Source organism: Athene noctua, chromosome 3 (genome assembly GCF_965140245.1).
Source record: "Athene noctua chromosome 3, bAthNoc1.hap1.1, whole genome shotgun sequence".
Lineage (NCBI taxonomy): Eukaryota > Metazoa > Chordata > Aves > Strigiformes > Strigidae > Athene > Athene noctua.
This window is the reverse complement of record NC_134039.1, coordinates 77,773,709-77,799,046: the sequence shown is the minus strand read 5'-3', so window position 1 is coordinate 77,799,046 and position 25,338 is coordinate 77,773,709. Positions and strand designations below refer to the sequence as shown.

The window sequence follows — 25,338 nt, the reverse complement described above, 5'->3', positions numbered from 1 at the left end:
ATTGCTGCTGCAAACAGAACTACAAAAGTAGCTGTGTAGAGACCGGGTCATAGGAAGGGATTATTTCCTTCCACTGTGTGCTTTTGAGGCCCCTTCTAGAACTATGTGTCTGGTTTGCAGCCGCTGGAGATATTGAGAAGACTCCAGTAGAGTGCCAGTAAGACGGTTAAGGGCCAGTGCAAGTGTTATTGAGGAGAGCCTGAGGGTTTCTTTAAACCTCAGGAAAAGAGCTACTTTACAGGTTGCTAACCACCTTCTGGGATAGTATAGAGAACATGGAACCAGACTCTTCTCAGAGCTCTGCAGCAAAGAATAAAGGAAATATATAGCATTTACCAGCTGAAGGGGATTTCCAACTGAATATAAGGAAAATTAAAGAAAAATCACCATGAGTGTAGTTAAACACTGAGTTGGGTTGCCCAGAGAGCTCATGGAGCCTCTCTTGGAGATTTTCAAAACTCAACAAGCAAGCTCTGTGCAGCCTCATCTAATCTAATCTGAAAGTTAACCCTACTGTGAATGTGGGGTTGGACTGGAGAACTCCAGCAACTCTCTGAATTGTCTCATCAGTCTACAATTTCTTCATAAAGCACACTTTGTCATAAACCAGCATTGCTGATGAAAAATGCCTTCCTTTCCTTCGCTCAACCTCATTTCATCCTTCATGGTGGCATAAAGCATGTGCTGAATTAAGTTGGGTGACTAATCCAAGATCAATACAGGAGGGGGGTGGGGTGGGGAGGAGGGAATGAGGTGGCAGTAGAATCGTTTCTGCCAACTACTTCACTAGGCAGCTGTACAAACATCTCTGGCTAGAGGAGCTAATGTCAGGGAAAATGTGTGGGAAGAAATAAGCAGAAGTGTGAAGAGAGCTCTTTCAGCACCAGTGCCCGTTTATGCCATTTTAAGATCAGTAGGAATCAGTGATTAGTTACAGGTAAAGATATTCTCTGCAACTAGACTGGTGCCAAGGATGGCAATATTTTCTTTTAGGGGACATCTCACCAGGAAGAGATTAAAGCAGCAATCTGCTCTAGCTGTCTATTAAACACTCCATAGTATTTTTCATAACACTGAGTCAGCCAAACTCCTCCCAGGTAATTATGTTCTGTTGCTTGAAATTCCCTGCTGCAAGTCCGTACAGATTACGTATTCTTTTCTTTCCCTACCCTGCATATGCCAGCAAGACCTGGCATATCTCATAACAGGCTTTGTAAATAAGGGATTATTTCAAAAATTTATCTTTGCTAAATAATAGAAAATAAACAAACCAGATTTCCTTTGTCTTTTCTCTGTTTGAACAGTAAGATGATGATTCTATGGATAAAGCATTGAGGAAGGTTCAACAACAGTTTTTGTAGCTCCCAATGACTCCAGTTTTGTCTTTGACAGTAGAGGAGTTAATTCTGCAATCACCAGCGCCTGTTTTCAAAGTGTAACAAACAGCTTTCAGAATCAGAAAGTACACTGCTCAACAGGGTAGCAGACTTGCCTTATGTCTCTTGAAGCATTTTCAATAAAAATGTGCTCCTTTGCTGCAACTCCGATGTCACATGGAGAAAGGAAGGAAATCCAGCATGGAGCTTGAAAGCTCCTTACTATGTTGTCTCTGTGCTTCTCTGAGATAGGTTAGAAAAGTAATGAAGGTTACTAATATACTTTTAGTTGCAATTACTGTCGGTAGCTGTAGTTGCCTGACCCTTCTAAGATCTGTTTATAATTACTTATAATTCGGTGTAAATATTGAACGTAAACAAAAAGTGCAGATCACTCAAAAACATAGGTGCACAAATAATACTGTATCCTACCACACATGAATCAGAATTAAAAAAGAAAACAGGTTGATTTTTTGTTGCTGTGTTAGGTAACATTAGACAGCTTTTTATGCTCTTTAAACCTCAGTTTCTTCTAAACTTAAAATAATGATACTACCCTTTTAAAATTTTGTCTTTTGCTAACTAACACAAGTAATACTATCACTAACGAAAGCAAACAAAAATTTTACAAGAAACAGTTTCTGCAAGCAGTTGAGAGTATGTATCGCAAAGGTCCCGAGACAGAAATTTTGATTATTTTGCTGGAAATCATGAATATTAACTGACAGCATGATGGGCACCTCAGGCTTAATTCTATTTAATGTAGAGGGCTGTATCTGTTCAACCGAACTATACTGTATGAATTTTATTTCACAATTTGAAGTTGAGTGCCTTGCACAGGATAATTAGGTGTCTTGCAAGCCATTTCAGGATCAAGTTTGCAATCTCCCACATCGATATGATGTCCTTGGTTCCGAGTCATGGATTTAAATGGCTGCAGTGTTTCTTGTAGCCAAACTATATTGAGAGGGAGGAATGAAAATGATAAAAGAAGTTAAAAACAGTCTTGACCTGAGTTACCTTGTATACATATCCACAAATTTCAGATCTGAAGGTAGTAAAATGTATATATTTGACTGGTAAATAAAGCCTCTCCCTCTTTGGAAGAGCTACAGTGACCTTGTAGATTCAGCACTGAGAGGAAGATCAATATAGCAACACTCATGGACTTGAAGTTCAGCAGTGGATCCCCAAAGTTTTGCTTGTGAAACCCTTCTGGTACATGTGGTCATAAGGGGTTAAATTGTGCTCAGAAAACTTAAGAGATAAAACATGTTCTTCAGGTTCATCAGTCATGTAGCCCTGTCTTTCAGAATGATAATCACTTTACAGAAATAAGTAGCACTACCACCACAGTCAATAAACCCATTAAAATGGGCAGAGTATTAGAGTCTTTGAGTATGAATATGTAGCATTTTCCAAATCAGATGGTCATCTTGATACTGTTCTCAGGGAAACAAAGTCAATTTTACCTAATGAATTCAGATATTGTACTTTGAGTTTGACAAAGGTTAATTCAGATCCAATCATATTCATTACTACTGAAAAAGTTTGCTCATAGACCTTTAGGAAAACATAATTTCCTTCCAGAGGCAGATGTAATCTGAAATGATCTTTAGTGACTTTGTTACTGTTACTGAGCAAATCTGTATCTATAACCCAATATTTGCATAATTAATATTCCTACTTTTATTCTTATGCTTCTGTTCTCAGTGATTAATTTGTTGGGAACTCAGTGAACAGCTGTTCAAGTCACTAAATAATGTCAAACACTAATGAGAACTACTGACTAGTCTTCAGATCCTGTGAAATATCTCTATCTTCAATCAATTAATATTCAGCATGCATATTAAGCAATTGAACTTACTTCTAAGATTTTCTACAGATGTTAATATTATTTCTGACCTTGAATTAAGAGATTTATATTCTGTGAGAATATACCTACACAAAATTTTTTTTTCATGGAAACAGAAACAATTTGTCGTTCATCAGGTTGATCACAAATAGCATTTAAGTTGTAACCTGATGCTAGTTCTGCATGGAAATGAAACGAGTTTCATGTGATACTTCACTGTTCTTCACAAGGTTTTGTCTAGTGATACTGAGCATGTCAGCTGCTGTGGTAGCTAACCATGGCCTGGCACTAACTCAGCAAGTCATTCTTCATGAACACTATCCTAAGGGAGGATGCAGTTTCATATTTTTGAGCCAATTCCAAGCAGATATTCAGTAGACATATCATGTCTCTTTACAGTTTCTAAAAAGGAAGCTCTGCAGAATTTTTAAATATTCTTTACGTCATTCAAGACTCTTTTTGTGATGACTGTTTAGGGCAGAACATCTTTCTTCAGTTAATGTAAACCAGAACTGTATATCAGATTTTTATTCAACCTTCTCTTACAGTATAGGATGCTTCCTGAGTAAGTTCTAAATCCAGGAGAATGTATGTTCTGTTTTCCTAAAATTTGTCTTCATTTTTAGTTGAAAAAGATCTTCTTACTCTCTGTTATAAACTGAAAAAGTAAAGACAGCCTGTGTAATACCTGTAGGTAGTGGAATCATATTCATGGATTATGATCACAATTAAAAGTTTATAATGTGTATACAACAGTAATAGTATTTTTCCAGGTCCCAGGTATTTCACATTTCAAAAACCACCAGACAAGTTTTAAATCACATTATGCAAAGAATCTATGTTGCACTTTCAGTTTGTAAGGTCTTGCAAAACCCTACTTTCAATTCCCGTATGGACAGCTTTAATTTTTAAATATAAATTACAAGCAAGACTTCAAGTCATCTTCAAAAGAGAGGCACTAGATCTTGGAAATTTTTTATAAAATCCTGAGTCTTGGCCTCATTGCATAAAGTCTGTGAGTCATTAACAAAGCAGTCTCACTGTACTGTGTCAGGAGACAGAAAAAAAAAAAAAAGAAAAAAAAAAAAGAGCCTTATTTCTGTTTAAAGACAGTTGTCAGAAAGTAAATCTATAGGAGCTGTCAGAGCATTATCTTGCTATGAGATACTCCTTGGTATTCATTATTCAAAGGGTTCAGTTAATTATACAAATCCTACTGCACACATACTGCCCAGGAGCAGAAAAAGATTTTTAATGGGTTAGGGATTTTTATATCTACAAATGACATTTGATTCAGTGACTTCAGAAAATTTAGGGGGAGTTTCTAAGTCAGTCTGCCAGACATATTTAAATACAAATATATGTCTGATTTCTGATTCACCTTTGCTAGGGCACTTAGGTTTGAGAAAACTTTAATCAGAAAAGTTTCCCAGTTGCAGGTGGAATTGCTGTCAGTCTAGGTGAAGGCCAACCGGTCATAGCCTCCAGTCTCCTTACTTGGGACAGACTCTCAGCTCCCAGAACAGGGGACCGAGTACTGTTCTCTGTGGCACCAGGGAGGGGTCCCAGCATCTGAGATACAAGATTTCCAGGAATCAGTCTCACTTTTTATCTCACTTTTAAAGGTCCTGAATAAATAATTTAGGTCATCATATTGGAAAATTTTCAGGCTTGCTCTATAAAACTGTTTTCCCCCTTGCATCTGTGCTACCAACCTGTCACATTACCCCATTACTGATCATTAGGCCCTTCTATTTTTCTAAACTCTGTAATTCCCAGCTCTCCTTTCTTTGTAAGAGGATTTCCATCATCTCCCCCATTGCCCATGAAAGTTCAGAAACTCAGAAAGATTTTGGGGATTTTCACCCCCATAGAAGATTGAGACCTCTGCTACAGAGTAATTTTGTCCACTTGAAACATGAACTTCTCTCATCACTATGAGCTTCACCATTGGTTTTTAAGTGATATATAATTCCATTTACTTAACGGGCTTCTTCCCAGTTCATGAACACTGTAAATAGGAGCACATTTTCTCTTTTTCTTTCCATCATTTCAGTCTTCATCACAAATCTCTGAGTGCATTTATGTAAGTGCTGTACTGTACCTGTACTTTTTCTTCTGTTCTAGGTTTTTATATGATATTTTTTATTCAAATGTATCTCTGTGGACTTTAACCACATACATCAGTTCAACAGTACAATGAAATGCCAACTTTAGGGTATGTCTATTATAGCAGTTTGAGGGAATCAGCATTGCATGAAATGAAGAATAATGGCACTGCTGAGTGCTGAATGGGGGGCAAAATGTAAAGTATGCATTTAAATGAAAAGCAGGTACTTTAGACTATACAGATTTATGATGGAAGATTACAAACTTAAAAAAAAAAACACCAAAAAAAACCAACAAAAAACCACCATTTAACAGAAAACTCTAGGCAGGAACTGAAAGGTAAATTGATATTTCTCCAAACTGGTAACAACTTTAGGAACCATCTCTCATTACTGCAAGCAGTGCTTCCAGGATCAGTCCTCCAGGGACTGTAGAACTCTGAATTCTGCATAAAACTGTGGAATACTCTGCACAACATTTCTGTCCATCCCTCCTGAGTTAAATTTGCATTAACATACTTTTCCAGTTTTGACTGACCTGATTCCACATTTATCCTGATTAATGGAGAGGATCGTTGTTGAATCCCAGTAGTAATAGTAATTATAAGTATTCATTTTTGTGCTAAAATTTCCTAGGTTCTCTACAGCTAGCCACAAAACACACTGGAGGTCCTGGAAGACAGATTTGGCTTTCTTTTGTATATTAGACAAAATGAGCTTTGTTAGAATTATCACAACTCTTACTACCACACGGAATAGGCATTTTCTTAAACTCTTGTACCTAAGCCTTATGAGTAACAATTATTTCAGTAATCACATTTATTTAATGGTAGAGAAATAGTATCTCAACAGTGGGCTGCTACCACTGTACCAGGTAATGTAAGTATGCAAAAGAAAATCCATTAATATAATAACATTACCTGTCTTCCACATGAACAGTCAGTACAGAAGCATCTGCTCTGGTACCCAAGCTGTGCAGCACACACGACTGTGCTCACCAGTGTATAGTTCCAGGGAGGTATGAGCAAGACTTCAGCATATTTCACTGAAGAGCCTCAGAGCTGCAGTGTCTGAGGGGGAATCTGGAAATCATTATGTGAGGAATGAATAGGCAGGTTCTTACCAAAAATTTTCATCTTCAGTTACCATGATAGTGTGCCTACCAGGTTTATAGCACAAAAGAGTGCTAACATATTGCGCTAGCTTGAGTATGTGTATGGATATATTTGTGTATACAAATGCCATCTTTCACCTCCTTCTCAAAGAAAGCTTTATAGAGTTACATACGCCACCATGTGTTAAGTAATTTTTTATGGGCTATAAATGACTTGGCCAAGCTGTGAAATGAAACAGCTTGTTCCACTGCACTAACATTGCAGGCTCAGTGCTTATTGTCTGTGCAGTAAATGTGCAATGAGCCACTCTTCAAACTAACTGGAATGAAAACACATCATATGTGGTGCTTATACCAATTCCTACCCACTGCGTATACTTCCCTGTGGTAGGATAGCACCAAAACGTTCTATTATTTGCACTGCTAAGTCAGAAAACATCAGTATTGTTTTCAGTTTGTTTATCACTTCTAAAATCTTTAGCGTGTCTAGTAAAACTAAGCTAGTATTAGATGTCTAGGTAACATCTCCTAAAGACAGGACTTTATCCTTGAGCTTGTTTTCTATTTCTCTTTCTAATTATCTAAATTCTTTAAAGACCTGCATATAATTTTGTCCATCTACCTCTGAGGCTTGATTTTGTTTTTTCTTTCATCAGACCATACATCCAAAACACTAACAGGAATGAAAAATCATCACCCTAGCAGCTGTCTGCCAAAGCAAATGGGGAAGGTTCTAGCTGTTGCTGTGATACAACATCTTCTTTTGTTTACATTTAAATACAATATGACTGGTTTTGCTTATGTCTGACCTACAAATTCAGCAGAAATTATATAAATAAACTTTGTTTTCATGTCACTCTGCTCCCCTAGTGGTCAGCAGGTCTCCTGACAGAATAATTACTTTCCAGAAATGCAATCATTAAATACTTTGGTTTAATTACTTTCATTTTTAGCTGTTGTTCTTAGGAAATATGTTGTTCTTACAATTTTTTCAAAGCACTCTGTATATTTGAATTTAGATGGGGAATGTTAGTTTATATCCCAAGTATAAAATAATTTGTTCAAAGGATTATTTGCTCTTGGGATTCACAAAAGTCAATATTATACAAAAACTACTTAACAGGCTAGTTTTTCCCCTTCTGATACTGTGTTACCTCATACATCTGAATTATATTTATAATTACTTGATCCTCTTTATTATATCTTTGGGCAAATTTTCTATTATCTCTTACTAGCATCCATAGGAGTCATTTTACTCATCTTAAAGTTCTCATATTATTTCCATTATACTTTCGTCATATTGTAATATAAGCCAAATGGACTTTGGCGTTTCCAGTGGTTCAAACCAGAATGCCTAATTTCATGATACTGAGCAGAAAAAAAGAATAAATAAAACTGCTTTGATATTCACATCTTCACAGATATATATTCAGAGTGAGAAAGTATAATTTTTTTCATTATTTTGGCACAGAAAATGAAGGTTGGCTCAGAAGAGATTTTGTCATTTCAGACTATATTGTCAAACTCTCAAAAAGTTACATATCAAAACTAAAAAAAAGATTAAAAATTCTATTTGCCATGGAAGAAGGAAAGTAACTTAAAATCTGTCATCGTTTAAATGAGAACCTAAGAAAAATCTAGCAAAATCCTCCCTGTTTTTGTATAGGTAAAACCCTTTTTGTGTTCTCATACTTGCAGGCTCACTTGTCCTACTTTAACAGAACATTTATGCTATATTACACAAGGATTATCATAGTATTGTGTAAAATACTTTACTGAACTGTGGTTATGTCAAATACGGACTTTTAATGGCAGTTTGCAAATGTCTTTTCCCTTTAGCAATACATTTTCCCCTTGGTAAAGCTGCAAAAGAATAGGCTTAATATAATAAAGTCTCAGGTTGCTCTGTATGTATGACATTAAATCGTTTTCTTCTTTTCCCTGTATGTACTTTTGTCCATCTGAAAGCCAGGGCAAAGTGTCCCTTTCATCATGAAAATTTCAGATGTGCTCTGGCAAGCCATCTTTTATGAAGCTGAATCTGCAGTGTCTGTCTCCTTATGTAAGATGCTAAAATTGTGAAAAGAAGACTGTGAATGTATATTTAGGCTCAGGCAGTGATTTATGGTGAGGATGAAAGAGAGCAAAGGTGTCTGAAAAGAGTTTTACTTTCTGAGACATGAGGCTGCATAGTTCCCCCTTTCAGATCCAAACTACACTTATCTTTGAGGTTCAATTAAAGTAATAAGAAGAATTTCAACCATTGTTTTAGCTTTCTCTGATTGAAGTTATGGAAAATGATAGAGCTGTACATTTGCATTTTGGTACTTATAGCTTAATTTCACTGTTTAAAAATCATGTTTCTAAATAAAACCTCACCTCTCAACTGTTGCTGAAAAAAAAAAAAAAAAAGCAGGCACATCCAGAAAGCATTTATCCATCCATCCTAAGATAAAAGTTTAGGAAGGTGCTATCCCTGTTGATTACAGAGTCTAGGAAGTCTGAGGTGACACCTACACTTCCTTGTGATTAACCTTGTGATTAGCTTATTATTCTAAAGTAAAGATAATTTTGGGGGAATTCTAGTATTTAAATGAATAATGAAGAGGATGTTGACAGAATAGTCATCTTAGAACATAAGGTTTCCCTTTCACAGAAGTATAAATAAGTATAAATAAATATAAATGAGAGATATCTAGTAGGATGTACTATGAATTAGTTCTGTAATTCTCTTGACATGCCTCACCTCATTTTTATTCTCCTTCTACCTGCCATCTGTGAAATACAGGTATTCTGTGTTCATCTTCATTATTAAAAGCAATCTCTGTAGTCACCTCTGATCATCTAAACTGGTTGAATGTAATATTTACAGTTCTCAAGGTTTTCCCTCCATTTATTCCAAATACCTCTATGACACAGGGACCAGTCTCACTGAAATATTGAAAAAAATCTTTCTGGAGAGACCTCTGATCCCCTGTACTACCCTTTAGGTCACTGACACAGACAGCTTCTGACACTAGTGAAACTTTCTCCTCTAATTCATCTCCTCTAATCTTATTGCTTCATTAACCTCTTCATACTTCGTCATTAACCTTTTCCAACAACATTTTAGAATACCATCTAACAAAAATAAACCCATTTGAAACTGGTTTGGTACATGTCTGTGATTTTTATTTTTCACATTTGAACATGTGTGAAGTATCAGTGTTATTTTCCCACAAATCGCTTTACTTCAGGCCAAGAGCTTTTCCACATGGCATCAGTCCAGAGTCAGGGTTTTGTTTGGTTTTTTGTCATTTTTTCCCTTTTAAAGTAAATGAATCAAATCTCTGAAAGAGACATACACACAGAGTGACCACAGAGGGAAGAAAATTTATATATTTTCTGGGAAATGTCCCACACCTCAAAATCTCAACAGTCAAAAGGGTTTCTCAGTTTTCGAAAGGCATTTTGCACAACAGTTTCGTTTCATCTGAAAGTAAAGGCTGAAAACTATTCTCCTTCAAATATTCTTTTCTTAATCCTACTAAGAATTCTGGGTATAGAGATTAAATTGCAGAACTAGTATATTCAAAATTTTGTGGGCAGTGAGCATGCTAGCTCTAAGAATCATAACACAAACTGTCAGCTTTTTCATATGCCTGAGCTTTAATGCCAGCTACTCTCACTGCCCACAAAACTGTAAATTGTGTTTGCTGTGAGCAAAGTTACTTAATTCTGCTCCTCTTCCTCATTACATGATTGCATGCACATCATAGCAGAGGAGACAGGGAGATATTAATGACTTTAATCTTTTTTGCTCATGTCATAATATACAGTCTGCTTACAGCAGTTCACATCTTCAGGATAAAGAGAGGGAAGGAAAGAGAGCAGTTCCCTCAGTTCATGCCTGCTCCCACCACATAGCATCCCTATATCCCAAGGGGAACCCATTTGTCAGGAGCTGACCATTTCAGAGGAGCATGGCTGCCTGCACACTGTGTCCCTACCTACATCAGGTGAGAGAGGGTATAACTTGTAATAACACCTGAGCCCTTCATGAATAACAGCAACTAGCCTTCACGTAGGCAGATGAGAGAAGACTTTGAACACATACCAAGGACTTCAGCAGTGCAACTCGTCAAAAAAAGCAGGCTTACTCTGAGCTTTAGTTTGTCCCATGACCAGTTGATAACACTGGTCAGGGCAGACTGGTCATCCAGTTGCTTAGAGGAACAACAAATTTCAGAAACTGCATGTATTCAACCTCATCTGTGGAGCTGGAGAGGATATTTGTTGAGGCAGTCATATGCCGGTAAACTCATCTATTTAAAGCCCTGTGAGACAGGAGGAGGTCGTAGTTAAGACTGTGTTAGATGTCTGATTTTTCTTACAGAAAGGAAAACAAAGATAAAAACAACCTACAGAGAAAATTGCAGCAGTTTTCAGGGAGAAAGAAATACGTGGGAGAAAGTTGAAAGATAAAAAAGAAGATAAAAAAACCTCAAAAGGACAGAAAACGTTGGAGCCTGTAAACATTAGGAGGCATTGTTTAAAAAGCTCATCCATCATTACTTTACAACAGCTTTATAATACCAGTACCTCACGTCCCAGTAAGAGGATGAAAGACATTATAAATACAAACAGCTGGTACTGCAAGTAATCAGTGTGATGTTAAAAATTAAAAAAAAAAAAAAAAAAAAAAAAAAAAAGGGTTTGGTTTAAAAAAAAGATTTTTGAAGGTTTTGTCTGGTATTTTGAATTCTTGGTATATTTAATTTTAAAATTATATTGAATGCCCTTTTGCTTTACTTTTAGTTAGAGTTGTTTAATATTAAAATGTAAATAATAAATGGCTAGTATTTGCAGTGCTATTGTATTTTTATTGTAATAAGAAGATGTTATCTCATTTTCCTGAAGCACAGCTGTCTGTTAGAGGATGGATTTCTGGTTCTCAAAATATTGTTAAAGGAATCCAGCAGAAACATATTTCTTGCCACAACACCACTCTTAGACAGAAATTTATGTCTGTATGAGCTTCATGGATTATGGTGAAGAGATACGTAACAGTGACATAAGTCCTCATCAGCCTTTCTAAATCTTTGTGTTTTCTCATGGTATTAGGCGTCATACACCAAAGTCCTATTTATGTTTACATGTTCAAAGTCTCTCTCTTTACATTATACCAAATCCCAGTACTAATTCCAAAAAACTCTTCATCTGAAAAGTAGATGCACCCGCATAAAGTTTTCAGAATATTAGGCACAGAGATGCCTAATGCACAGAGGTGAAGTCTAAAATCACAGAAAGCTACTAAGGGATGGGGATGTCTGGAGAGAACACACATTTTTGAGTTCTCTTTAATCATGTCCCATATTTTAAAGCTGTAAATTTTCATTTTTTGAATCCAGTTTTCAAGAACCCACCTTGGATCTCTTAGATTTTATGACACATTACTACACATAACTTTCTAAATAGTACAAACTTACCCTAATATAGCTGAATCCAAGACTTCATTTATTTAATAAATACAGCTACATAAGGAGTATTTGAGTTACTTAGCTCTGGAAGACATAATGTCTCATGACACAGTGCTAGAGATAACTATAGCTGCGCCAATTCCAGATCATTAGATACCTATTACAAAAACAGTAGTAAAATATGTCAAAGAAATGCCTGTATTCTATAAATGAACACTGTGCAGAGCTCTAAGAGGTTCATTAATTTAATCTTTCAGGGTATCACAACAGATAAATACCTAAGGAAATTAAATTAGTTCTAACAAAAGGAATCTTTATTTCTGATCATATGCTTATGATGACACTATGTTAATCATTACTCATCTCTTCATCTTAGACTGAAAGATTGTGGAAATTGTAAGGGTTATTACTTAGTCTTTCAGAATTATAAATGTAACATTCAGAAGCAGTTCTTCATGTTATACTCAGAAATGCTTTTAAGACAAGTTGGGAGACAGATTTCACTGCAGTTTTCTCATGGGGAACACTCACGCAAAATACGACTAGTACCAAATACCAGAAGCCACTAAAGCAAAATCTGTGGAGATTTCTTATTCCCAAATTTTCATCAAGAGAACATTTACAGAGTTCCATCATGTATTCTCATAACTGACATTTGCTCCTAACTTCTCTCCTTGGTTGGCTCCCTGATCTGGATTCTTTCATTTCCATACTGAATGATTTTAGCTTTCTCCTGGGAATTATTTTATCACAGACTGATTTGCTCTTTCTGGGACAAAACCTAGGTCTGCTCATCTCCCAAAAGCATGGAGGATGTGTTTTTTTCTCTGTGTTTTGTACTGACTGTCAGCACTAACACAGCTGGCCCTGCACCACCAAATGCTGCAATGTTTTCTCCTGTCATCCCCCAGGAAAACATCAAACATACTATCATCATCATGCTATAATAAGACAACTCTAATTTTCTCAGGCTTTTTGCACTAAAAAATAACCAATTTTGTGTTTCGATGGGGTCTTTTGTTTGGTTTTCCTTCTTATTTTTTCCAATATCTGAGTTCTTTGATTGAGTAGTAAGAGGATGATCTGGACTGTAAAGAATGAAGAAAAAAATATCAACAAAAACCCACCACCACAACCCAAAATTAACATTCCTGCACTCAGTAGTCCAGGCTCACTGGAAGCTGCTCAGAAAGACCTTTCTGTGATTTTAAATCCTTGACAATAAAGTGTATGACTCTTGAAGCTCCAGGAGAGCATATACTACCGATTTTGAAAACAATAATTCTGTTTTAAACTGCGTGTAGAAAGAAAAATGCTGGGAAATTTACAATATTTATCCCCCCCTCCTATTTTATTTCTAATTCCACTGCTCTAATACACCCAGTCACTCTTCTGGAACAGAAGGAGCCCATACTAACTTATACACAGCCATGAAACAAAATATCAGTTTATGTATTCTCTTAATTCTGTTTCCTGGCCATCTGGCATCCATTCAGACAATGTCTCTAGTATGTTGCTCATCGGGTAGCAACATTTAGTCATCTCAAATTTAAGTTTAACCTACTCACACCTGATTCATCTACATGAATAGACATAGTCAATCTCAGAGGGCAATTTAATTTATTCTAAGATAAATGTGTAAATTAACTCAAAAATTTACATTTAGACAATTGAACTGAATGAAATTACTGCCATTGTCCGGTGAGATATACCTGCTCATTTAAATGCATTGCTGAATTAAACTTGATAACATAGAGCGATGGGAGACAACAATTTACCACTGTCTTGAGTGATTTTGTTTGACAACAGGCATCTGATCAAAAAGTAATGGGAGCACAATCCATCGTTATCAGTCCCTGGAAGCCGACAACAACAGTGCAGATGATCCATCCTGTGATTTACAGCAGCAGTCATTTAAAACTAATAGCAGAACTAATTAACCTTTCACAGCGTCGAATGTGACAGTTCTACAAGAGCAACAGCTTGTGTTGCCATCACCATAGCAGATTTAAACCCCTTGACTTCTCAAATACCTTGCAGCAATTTAATTAATTAACCATCCCCTTTCAATTGTTAATGGATTTTTAATAAATCTGGTCCCCTAAACAGAGGTGTACTGTCATGTAAAAAACACTAATGTATTTAATCATAGCTGTATATTTTTAAGATTTGATTAGCTACTGTTAACATATTCCTAAAGTGAATGCAGTGCTGCTGTGGTCCTCTTGCGGTACAACAATAAGTCCACATTAAATATATATGTAACAGGTAAAATATCACACAAATTCAGTTTAAATATTTCTTATTCTTTTCAACATTTACTCTATCATATGTTTGTAGAAAGCAATTTCATCTTTTTCCAGTCCTTGTTTCCTAGGCTGAATTAGAATATAATGTTTGTGGTGCTTTACTATATGGTTCTTTGCCACTGTGATAATCCTGGTTTGCACCTGTTTCACCTGGAATTCATCTTTATTAAGGCAGTTATTAATGTTCAAGTTACAAATTATTTTCCATTGTCTTAGAAAGCCATATTAGTACTTTCCTAGGAAGATATGCAATGTCTCTTTCAACTTTTTCAGAGTTGCGTTGTAGCATTTGTTTATCATTATCCAATATACCAAAATACCCGCAATCAATTGCATTCACACATCACTTATGACTGATGTTTTCTAAGTTTATGTAAGAATGCAAAAGGTTATGACTAGGCACTGTGGTTTGAGGTATTCCTACCAATGCAATCCTTGGGGTTACCCAATCCGATCCATGACACCCTGAGCAAGTTTATTTCTATCATATCAGACAAAGAACATTCATGTCCAGCTCAGCCCACTGTAAACTCTCTCAACAGCTCATAGGCAGTTCATTATTAAGACTTCCCCTCATCAGTGTATCTCTATTTCTATTTAAAGAACCAACTCCACAAACCAGAGTACATTTGCTCTATTCTTACACACCTGTCAAATGAAACATGTATGATAATGAAAATATATGAGAAAGAGGTGAAAAAGCCAAGCAATGAAAGGAGTAAGAATCTCTTCTGCTAGGTTTTGAAGTGGTGATTTGTTTTAGTGCAGTGTTTCATAAGACTGGTGTTAAGGGTTTTCCACTGCATGCTGTGGGAGAAATTAAAATTAGTATGGAAGCACAAGAGAGCTACCATGCTTCATGTACTCACAGCTGGAGACCATTTTTTTTCCCCATGAGACTTAAATAGTGAAGCATTTGAGTGTCATAAAGAGTATCTGGGTATACAGAATAGCCCACAGAAAATTTCCAGATGCTGAGAGCTGGTGCTGGAGTTTTAAAACACATTCTAATTTATTGGAAGCATTTCTCCCTTTTTCTAGATTATAGTGTCACAGGTAGAATCCAACTTACCTGATCTCGGTTTAGGTTGAATGCACATCTAAGTGAAAAAGAAGGTACTAAGGCAATCAGGAAAGAGGAGGTCCTAGCAACTGCTGCAAATAGACCTTAAAGGACAGAGAGGGAATAAAGTAAAGTAATTAAGCTGAACATATTTTCCAGAAAATACTGTGGTTAACTAAAGGTTGAGTAAAATTAACTTTCGGTTTGTGCTACAACTGTCCATGCTAGGCTTTTTTCATGGTCAAGCACTGGAGTCAGTGCAAGAATTAATATTGAACAAAAAGCCAGATTTATGCAACACCTTTCAGGTATGAAGTGATTTTGGTAGTTTGTCCACGGACCAGAGGAGACATCATACTTGTTTCTTGTATGTGGTTCGAGGCATTCAAAATCCACAGTTTAGCCAAGCTAGACCAACTGGGCATTTGACACTTTCCAGAAAAAAAGGCATTATAACAGATTAATGAATAACAATGGGATATTTTTTGCCTTTCCTTCTTTGATCCCAACTACCAATGATCTTTTCTGCTGCCATCACAAGGGCTTCATTCTCTTTGCACAAACACATAGCAGAAAGGAAGACGTTATCATTGCATGTTCAAAAATATAGGAAGGGTTTTGTGATCATTAAACACAGTGAATGAATCACTGACAGGTCCTCTCCCACCTTACAAACTATGGGTGAAATGCTGACACAGCTGAAGCCCAGCTGTAAATATGTTTTTTGATTGTAACTAAGTTAGGTTCCAGCTTCAGTTTGTGAGGAGGGTTGGGAGCTCAGATTGTAGCTGTGATTAGTTGTTATTAAATTTTTATTCATGATCCGAAAAAAGATATTAATTAAGGAAGACAATAGAATGTGTGATTGCTTATGGACATGTGTAAAACAAGATCTGGTATTTTTAGTGGGGATTATTCAAATTTGTTTAGACATTTGTGATACAAGTAAGTAAACTCTAAATGCCACTTGGTAGCTTTCTACTCCATAAGAGAGAAGCTTCTCCAGATGTATCATAATTGTTTACTTTCTGCAGAATTACTTTGCTCATTACAACATCTTGGCACCAGCTTCTAGAATTTCCTGGTAATGAGTTAAGCTCCAGCCTGCTGGCACCAGAAATTAGGCAATAAAGCCTCCCAGGGGCTTAACAGTTTGTCTTCTTTTTAGCTAATGTCTAAAGAGAACAGGAAGGTGAAATAATATTTTACAGTAGCAGGACAATAGATATAGAAGCACAAGCCCCGTTATGACATGATGCTATAATAGGCAGCGTTGAGCTGAGGGCACAGGCTCTGCTCACACAACCACACTCATTTAGAAGCTGTAGCCTTTTTCTACTCTGCCTGACTTCAGTAAAGCTTTGTGTGAGAACAGGCAGGGATAAAGCGAAACAGCTTTGCCTACATTTCATTCTGTGCCTTCTCTCCATCTCCAGATTGATTTAGAGAGAAATCCACACAACGTAGGAAGAATGGGCCTGCACTTCTGCCCACATAAGAAGGAAAATCACCTTTACTTTTAAATGTCACACTGAGCACATCCCTTTAAATTGTGTGAATGATATTGCTCTATATACGAAAGAAGGCAAAATGAAATACTAACTTCACTGAGGTCTTAATTCATTGCCTTTCAGAATCATACTTTTTAACACACTATTGGATGTTCTCCTTTTTTTTTTTTTCTTTTCTATTTTTTTTTTTTAATGAGATAACTTCAATATCTTGTAGTAAAGGCTTTAGAAAAGGTGAATTGTAGTGACCATTACATGACCTGTGATGACTCTAGAGAAATTCATATTCTTGGGAGAAAAGATCCTCTGAAGCAGAAAAATTCTGAACCTTATAATCTAGTTATACAAGTGTACTTGCATATATCTACCATTTGTTCATCCAAGCAATACATTATGCTTATAGCCCCAACTAAAAGTATAAACTGTCTCGAAAAAAAAAAAAAAAAAAAAAAAAAAGGACAAAATAACCCCCTAAAAAAAATCCCAGAAAAATCTCCTTCTTTCCAAGTTAGATACATTCAGTTTCCTTTCACATTAATGAGGGTTACTTTTTCTGCTTTTCCAGGTAAAACACAGGTTATGGGTGAAATCAAGATTGCATTAAAGAAGGAAATGAAGACAGATGGAGAACAGCTGATAGTAGAAATCCTTCAGTGCAGAAATATCACATACAAATTTAAATCTCCAGATCATCTACCAGGTATCACACAGAAACCAGCTTCATGATGCTTTGAAAACGTTAAGTAGGATCTATCTGAAGAAAGAAAATTTCTTCCTAACCAGAATCACATATTCTATAGAATTCTTTCTGAAGTGCTTTTTTCTCCTATGAGTAACTTTAATGAAAGTAAAAACATTTTGTAGAAGCAAATTAACTCTCAGAAATTAATCCCCTTTTTAGTTTACTTTTGGTTGTTAAAAATCAATCCTTTTTTTAACTTTATTAAAAATTATAACTCCCTAGGTGATTAGAGAACAGTGATATCTAGTGGAAAATTGTATTTTTGGTGAAAAAGCTTTTTAAAAATTAAAATCTTATGTCAATATTTTCATACATACATAAAGACATCAAAGTATTTCTTTCTTTAATGACAGCATTGTAAACAAAAGTTAATTCCCTTGGATTTAGTGGGGTGGTTCCATTTCTACACCATGCAAATGAGAACAGAATATGGCTCTGTAAAGTACCATGCTCTGTTTCTTCACAACACTTTCCCTCTGTTGAAATCATTAACAACTCATTGAACTGTTCTTCCCCAGACCTGTATGTGAAGCTATACGTTGTCAATATCTCTACCCAAAAGAGAGTAATTAAGAAGAAAACCAGGGTATGCAGGCATGACCGAGAGCCTTCGTTCAATGAAACGTTTAGATTTAGCTTGAGTCCTGCTGGGCATTCTCTTCAGGTAATTCTGCATTTTATTAAAACCTAATTTTGGGTGTTGTCCATGCTGTGCTATGGGCATCTGAGATCAATCTTCTACCCCAGTTGTTTGCTGAAAAGAGAAAATTACAAAGGAAATAACACAATCACATAATAATGGAAATATCAGTCTGGAGGAGACTTTAAAAGGTGGTTTAATACCCTGTACTGAGGAAAAGTATAGACCAAGCCTGAAAGTTTTAGGCTTGATGTGTTCTTAAAACTCCCTAGAGAAGGAAGTTATGCATGTCTTCCAAAAATACTTTTCTATTTAGAAAGTTTAGTGTATTGTCTAATTTAAATACGCCATATTTTAAATTAATTTATCCTTAAGTATCCTTACAAAGCACAGATGAAAACTGATCTGCTTTCTTTTTATAAAAATAGTCTCCACACTGAACCACTGTTATCACATCTCTGCTCTCTATTTTTCCAGGCTAAGTAAACTAAATTTCTTTGATATAACCTGTTGCCTAAATGCCTGATCATTTTATCATTCTCTCCAGTTCTTCAACTTCTTTAAAAGTTACAGTGCCTAGAATTAGACACAATAGTCAATCTCAGACCCTGAAGAATTACAGATTATGCCAAGTCAAATATTCTGTTTACAAACATTTGTAAAGGAGATGACAATATTTTCAGTCTGTGGCACATTAAGTGATGTGTGGAACTGATTCAGGAGTAGTCCTTCTCCTGTGCTTTATTGCTTAGACAGATTTGATCATTTGGTCAGATTCACTTTATCTACCCTCATTCAGTTTCACATAAGTAGACAACTAATATAAGACAGATATTCAAGCTTCCTCTAGTCAGTGCCAGTGAAAATTCCAGGGGTATCTGCATGCTAATCTTAAATGGGAGGAATTGTTGGGCATACCAGCATCCACTTAATGTACCTTTAAATCTGGAAGACTGATGTAAACAAGCCAGCTACATTTTGATGACTAAAGTCAGACTGGACTATCTAAGTGCCTATGTTAGGCATATTGGTTGTATCATTAAATTTAAAGCCAAAATTGATGTTGCTTACAAAACAAGGCCAACAAAAATACATACTGTTTTCCCTGTGTTAACGTGTCCTAACATCCTTATTCATTCAATAGACTCAGTAAAAGACTTTTTTAAGATGTTATATTACCTGGGAAAATTGAGAGTAGTTAATTATAAAGTCTTGCCCAAGTTTAAGAGCTAAAATTCCTGTAAAAAGTTCATTTCCAGTGGTGGTTTGATGAGGAAACTCTAAGGGGTGAGTAGACCAGTAAAGAAGAACACACAGAGTCCTATGGGAAAATAAGACATCAAGCTGTTAAGGAGGGAGATAGTGAAGGAGGTAGCCATAGGAACAGTGAGCTGAGACTCGGCAACATTTCCTCAGAAACCCTGTGATGTGTACTGGTGCTGCACACCAGACCTAAGAGAACAAAGGCTGTAAAAGTAGCAAGGAACAAGTTTAAAACAAACAAAAGGTGTTCCTTCTTCACACAACTTGGAGTTTGAGGTGTAAAATTTATTGCCATAATATGTTGTGGATGCTAAATATTTTCACAGAAAATGTAACTGGAGAAAATGATTGGACAAATTCATAGGCAAAATTCCTCATAGTCTGTTACATACAAACATACTACTTGCAAGTCAGGAACTCAATGGTCCACAGGTTATAGTAGGTATTTTGTGAAAGTGTCATTACGTGATTGTTCTGTTCTTACATTCTGCCTTATACATTGCCATATACACATCTGAAAGCAGAATATTTGCCTGGAGAGATCTTTGATCTGACTCAGTATATCTGGTTTTATATGCTCTTCATACTTATCACTCAGTTTGTTCCTATGGCAAAGAATGATGCTCGCTGATTTGAACGCTGAATTTGAGTGATGAACATTTAGGGGCATAGAGATGGACATTGTCAAAAGAGATTTGGGGGAGAGGAAAAAAAACCAACAGAACCAGAATGTATAGAACAAAAATGGAACTGGGAGATGAAGGGAGGAAATAAGATCAGAGGGACAGAGTAAGATAAGATCAAACATGATAATCATAGAAGGTACATTGTAAAGAGACATGAGAACCAACAAGAGGCAGATTAGGACAAGGAGACGCACTCTAAAAATCAACATCAAGAGCTGTGAACATTAGCAATAAAAAAGGGACCATGGGCTACTGAGGAAAAAAAAAAAAAAAGAAGAAGAAAAGAAAAGCTAGAATTGTCTGGTCAAGAGTGTTGGGAATAAGGAAAAAAAAATGCTGAAAATTAGAAACTGAGACTGATTCAGGATAATAAGTCTGGAACTTAAAGCCTAGAGAAGGGAAGAAGCAAGGCTGAGAGACAGACAAGCTAGAGAAGACAGATACTAGGGACCCAGCTGGGAGGTGTGGAGAGAAGGATCAAGGACAGAAGTGATGAAAAATTTGTTAAAAATTTTTTCTGTCCCAAAACTGCTGATGTGTCAGAATGAAAACATTCTGCAGAAAGCATTTTGACAGGTTTCAGACAAGCACATGTCTCAGTCCCTGGCAGCTTGTTCGCTCACTTCCATGATTTCCCTGTTCCTTGGCAACCCACCCAGGAACCCCCTGGAAAGCACTAAGCCCCTGTCTCCTTCACCTTGCTGACTGGCTTGCTGCAATTAGAAATAAATACATAATGTCCTGTGTGAGGGCAATGAGAAAAACTCAGAAGAATGTTCTTGACAGATGTTCTGGTTTGGCTTGTCAGCTTCTGGGCTGTCCGTTTCTTCAGGAAACACTGAAAGAAGTGACCTAAAAAGCCACCGGCAGTGGAGGCAGGCTGCTTATTTTCCACAAGGATGAGCTTTCTCATGAGTGAAGTGGACTTCCCTAATAGTTCAATGCCTAAGAGTCCTTTGGTCTTCCCTCCTCAAACCTGTTGACTAATGGGCTTGTAGGTGCCTAAGATATCCAAGTACATACTTTACTTGCTAACTGTTATTAAAATTGGCCAGGGAACTGGAAAGTTCATCCAGGAAAATTATTTCAAATTTCTTTTTCTTTTTTTTTTTTTTTTTAAATTTCAATTTGCAATGTAAAGTTTGTATTTTTGACTTTGTTTACCAAATCAGAAAGGAAAATTTTAAAAGTTGAGTTCTTGGTTACCAGAAACTCTAGTTCCTCTACAGTTCTGTTACATGTCTGCTGCTGTATACTCTCTTCCATCATCTCAGCGAAGTAAAAAATCCATTCTTCTGTTAGCCAAATCTTTGAAACCAAGCAACAAAATGCCCTATTTTCTCTCCTGTTGGTTCACAGAGGGTGACCGCTTCCTGCTGTTATCAGTTAACCTCTCTTGCTCATTGCTGAAGGTCTGTTCTGTGACTGTGAATATTGCAAGCCTGCTGCTAATCCTATCATGAAAATGCAATTTTTCATTACTTGTTTTTCTTTTTGAAAAGCTTAGGAAGATGATTAAAAAATAAAAATAAAAATAAACATTGAGCTTGTTAATTCAGTTACTCAATAATTAAGAAATGCTAAAATTTATCTGAATGTGTTACTGTAACTCACACCCTGTAATATATTTATTATCAAATGTATTTCTCCCAGACAGAGAAGTCTATTGCTTGCATGGCATGCACCTGCTTAGCTGGAAAATATGTGCCTGTATCATATATCAGGGAAAATGTTGAACACCCAGCCTGTACAGCTCACACGTGTGCCGCGGCTTCCTTGTCCTTCCCATCTCCATGGCTGTGCAAGCAAGAGCCATAGAACCAGACACAATACTGTGGCTCTCAGCAGAGACATAGCAGGAGTGAGATTTCAAACCACCTCTACATTTTAGGTTAAGCTATCTCTTGCTGAGGTCAAAAGCTGGAACTCTGGACTTTCTCACACACTAGTCTGCCCTACAGCCTATATGCAGGGCACCCTCTGACTCCCTTGCACTTAAAAAGGGTTGGTACTTTGTCCACATACAGCTTTACCCTGCAACTTAAAATTTAACCTTGGGTTTGTCTTTGGTAACCAACAGGTGAAATAATTGCTAACTGAAGTTCAAAATTGTCATCAAGTTGTTACATTCCATGACAATAAAATAGAAGATAGGGAAGGTTCGGTTTTCATGGGGCTTTCTTTCTATTGGAAAGATAACTCTATATAAAGGGTTATGGTCAATGTTTCTTTCCTCCTCTGTGGGTACCAAAATAGAGCATAACATTTCTGAATCTTTCATGTTTACAAGCAACTGCAGTATTTTAATATGCACAATGATAATTACATGCACAATAATTATGTTTTATTATTTTGTATTTATTTATTTTCCCAGATTCTGCTTGTCTCCAATGGAGGGAAGTTTATGAAAAAGACACTGATTGGGGAAGCTTATATCTGGCTTGACAAAGTGGATCTAAGGAAAAGAATAGTAAACTGGCACAAACTGTTGGTCAGCTCCACACAAACACACTGAGCAGAGCTGTCTGCTTAGGGCACAAAACCTGCAGAGTCTGCTATAAACAGCATCGCTCCAAGACTATAGTTTGATATCATTGTGTTTAGCTAGTCTTTCAGAATACAAAGTAGAGAAGAGCAGTCTCTGGGCTACATAGCACACTTAAAGGAGGGCTAGTACACTTGTTTTGCTGCAAAAGACAGCAAAGTAAAAGAAAACCTGGGCCCAGAAGTTAAAGTGAGGCTGTTTGAAATGAAGACTGATACAAGGGCTCCGTGGTGTTGGACTCTTTGTGAAGAGAGTAACTATGAAGGAAATAATGAAGGCTGGAAGGCAGGTGTTAATGCAAAGTTCCACTGCAGCTGGAGGTAGTGTGATGGAAAGAGCAGTCTGGTTTTCTGTGCAACCAGAAGGAGATCATTTTATGCAAAAGCACCTAGGGTGACTGACTTTCCAAATCTCACTTATCAGAAGTGCAAAACTTGTTCCTCTGCACCTTAGGATCTCTGATAATTTGCTGTAGTGAGATTATGCCACTTGACACAAACTGCAAGGCATTTGCAAGAGTGGTAATGTTATTTTACATTAATTTTTTTCCTTCTTTCTTTTTCCTTCAAAAACTATGCTGTGGAGAATCAGACCTAATTGTTTATTTTGTTTCTGTGTGTTAACAATGAATATAAACCACTGTCCTAGAATGTAATGGATAAAACTGTATTAATGATCTATAATTTGGGATGTGGTTTTAAAGAGAAAGGGCAGGATGTAAACTGTACTACATCAGGAAGAAAAAAATGCTGTTTCGATGTCAGTGACACTGTACTTCACCCTACCCTTTGAATCAGCGGTTTTGTAAAAGTTTGGAATTGAAGAGACTTAAGCACTGGGACTAACACAATTATTTCAACTAGTCCTTCCATTTTTCAGCAACCAGTCTTATTCTGAAACTGTACAGAGACGATGAATTCTAGGCTATTCTATGGGCACTTCGGAGCAGTAGATCCACCGTGCTAACACCAACCTGCTTGGTGCGGGGCTCTGTATCACATCAGTGACACACTTGAAATCTAAAGCAAAGGAATTGCAGGGCTGTTGCATTAGAAAGAATTAATAATATCTTCTTTATATTCTTAAGAGGTGAAGGTCTGAGTGTAATCTACTCAGAAGCATAGCTTCTCAGTTAGGAAAGAAGTAAATAGGAAGGTAACTTGCAACACCGAAGACTGTGTCATAACTTCCATGCCTGAAGTCCCACTTTTGGGGGCTTGAAGCTGAGCAGTTAGCTCACTTGGGAAGAAACTACTGTCTGGGATAGCTTAGGTTGGTTGTTGTATTTTCCCTTGTACCATTTTTGAAGAAGGGAGAGCTTTTTCTCCCATTCCTAAAAGTATATCAGTTTCTTTAAAAAACAAGAATCAATATAGTACTAACTCCCACGTTACTTAGAAGTCCTTTAATATTTCACAGCTTCATTAAAAAGTAGTTTCCCTGGAAATATTACCTCATGACCTTTGCATATTTAAAAAAAAATGACCAAACTTCTGCAATTCAGACATTTATTTTTCCTGTCAAATAAGGACTTTTCACATATTATTTAATGTATGTCTTCTTATATTTTCTGAATATATGTAGTACACTTCCACAGGTTGTGCAAGACCAACTGAAAATATTCTTCTGGAAAATAATGTATGCTTAAAAAAAAAAAAAAAAAAAAAAAAAAAAGGAAAAATAAGGCTCAGTTTATTCAGAATCTGACTGACTGTGAAAAAGCTACACCATTTAATCTGGTGACACTTCCCACATACAGATTTTGATTTATCTTTGTCAACTTAAAATAACGTCATGGAAAGGGAATATGAGAAGAAACACACAGAAGATATTAATGCTACACACACCAGGTAAACTCCTGTTAACCTATTGATAACCTGCTGGTAGCCTGCTTAACTTGTAAGCAGAGAAATCTTACCAAAATCTTATTAGCTATCTTAAAAACACAACAACACTGACAGTGGAAGTAGGATGTGTGCTTTAATATTGAATTTTATGCTTTCACCAGTATATGTATACCTTTCCTCTCATATATTTTAAAAACTGTCCTCTGGAGTTATTGTAAGCATCCTATATGTTTTGATGTTGTGTATGTTTTTATAAGAAGATAAATACTTCAAATCCCCGATCAAACCAAAAGATCCTATGTGGATATATTTGACGTATGTGTTGCTCTTTTGGTGGGTTATTTTGCATTCCTGATGGCTATAATATGTTCTTTCTTTGAAAAAAAAAGACACAAAAAAAAAAAAAAAAAAGTCCAGTTTCAATTACTGTGTGAAGTACAAGCCATGAGGTGTGCAATTTTGTGCAAACTGCTGGTAATTTTGTTCTTGCTAAGATTTATTATAAAGACAGCAAGTCATGCTGGTAGTTGCTATGGAGATTTCCAGCAAGAACGAGCACTATCTGGCTGCCTTACTGGGAAGCCTGTAATCATCACTCTTAATTGAGAAAGCGGACAGGCATGCTTTGCTCTCACACACATACAAATGTGGCCAATGTTTTTATAAAATAGTTGTGTTGGGTGGTATAGCTGCAGCTGTATGGAACAGCTACCTTGTGGGGTAATCAGCTGTTGGCAACTGGTTTAATTCAAGCATCTTTGATTCTCTGAACAACACACAAATTTTTTCTGCATGTTGAAATGGCAATTTCAGACTCCTA

At 36.5% G+C, this 25,338-nt stretch overlaps 1 protein-coding gene across 10 annotated transcripts in view; it reads left to right on the top strand.

Annotated features, from left to right (window-relative positions):
* PCLO (piccolo presynaptic cytomatrix protein) overlaps window positions 1-24,297 on the top strand; it is a 393,494-nt gene extending 369,197 nt beyond the window's left edge. For 8 of the 10 annotated variants that reach the window (XM_074903436.1, XM_074903431.1, XM_074903430.1 and 5 more), the window contains 3 exons: window positions 17,361-17,495; window positions 18,056-18,201; window positions 22,501-24,297. In XM_074903436.1, coding sequence (XP_074759537.1) covers window positions 17,361-17,495; window positions 18,056-18,201; window positions 22,501-22,641 — 422 coding nt within the window. In that variant the 3' untranslated portion in view covers window positions 22,642-24,297. The remainder of the gene's footprint in view (window positions 1-17,360; window positions 17,496-18,055; window positions 18,202-22,500) is intronic. The other 2 variants (XM_074903434.1, XM_074903435.1) reach the window with 2 other exon arrangements.
* The last annotated feature ends 1,041 nt before the right edge of the window (window positions 24,298-25,338 follow it).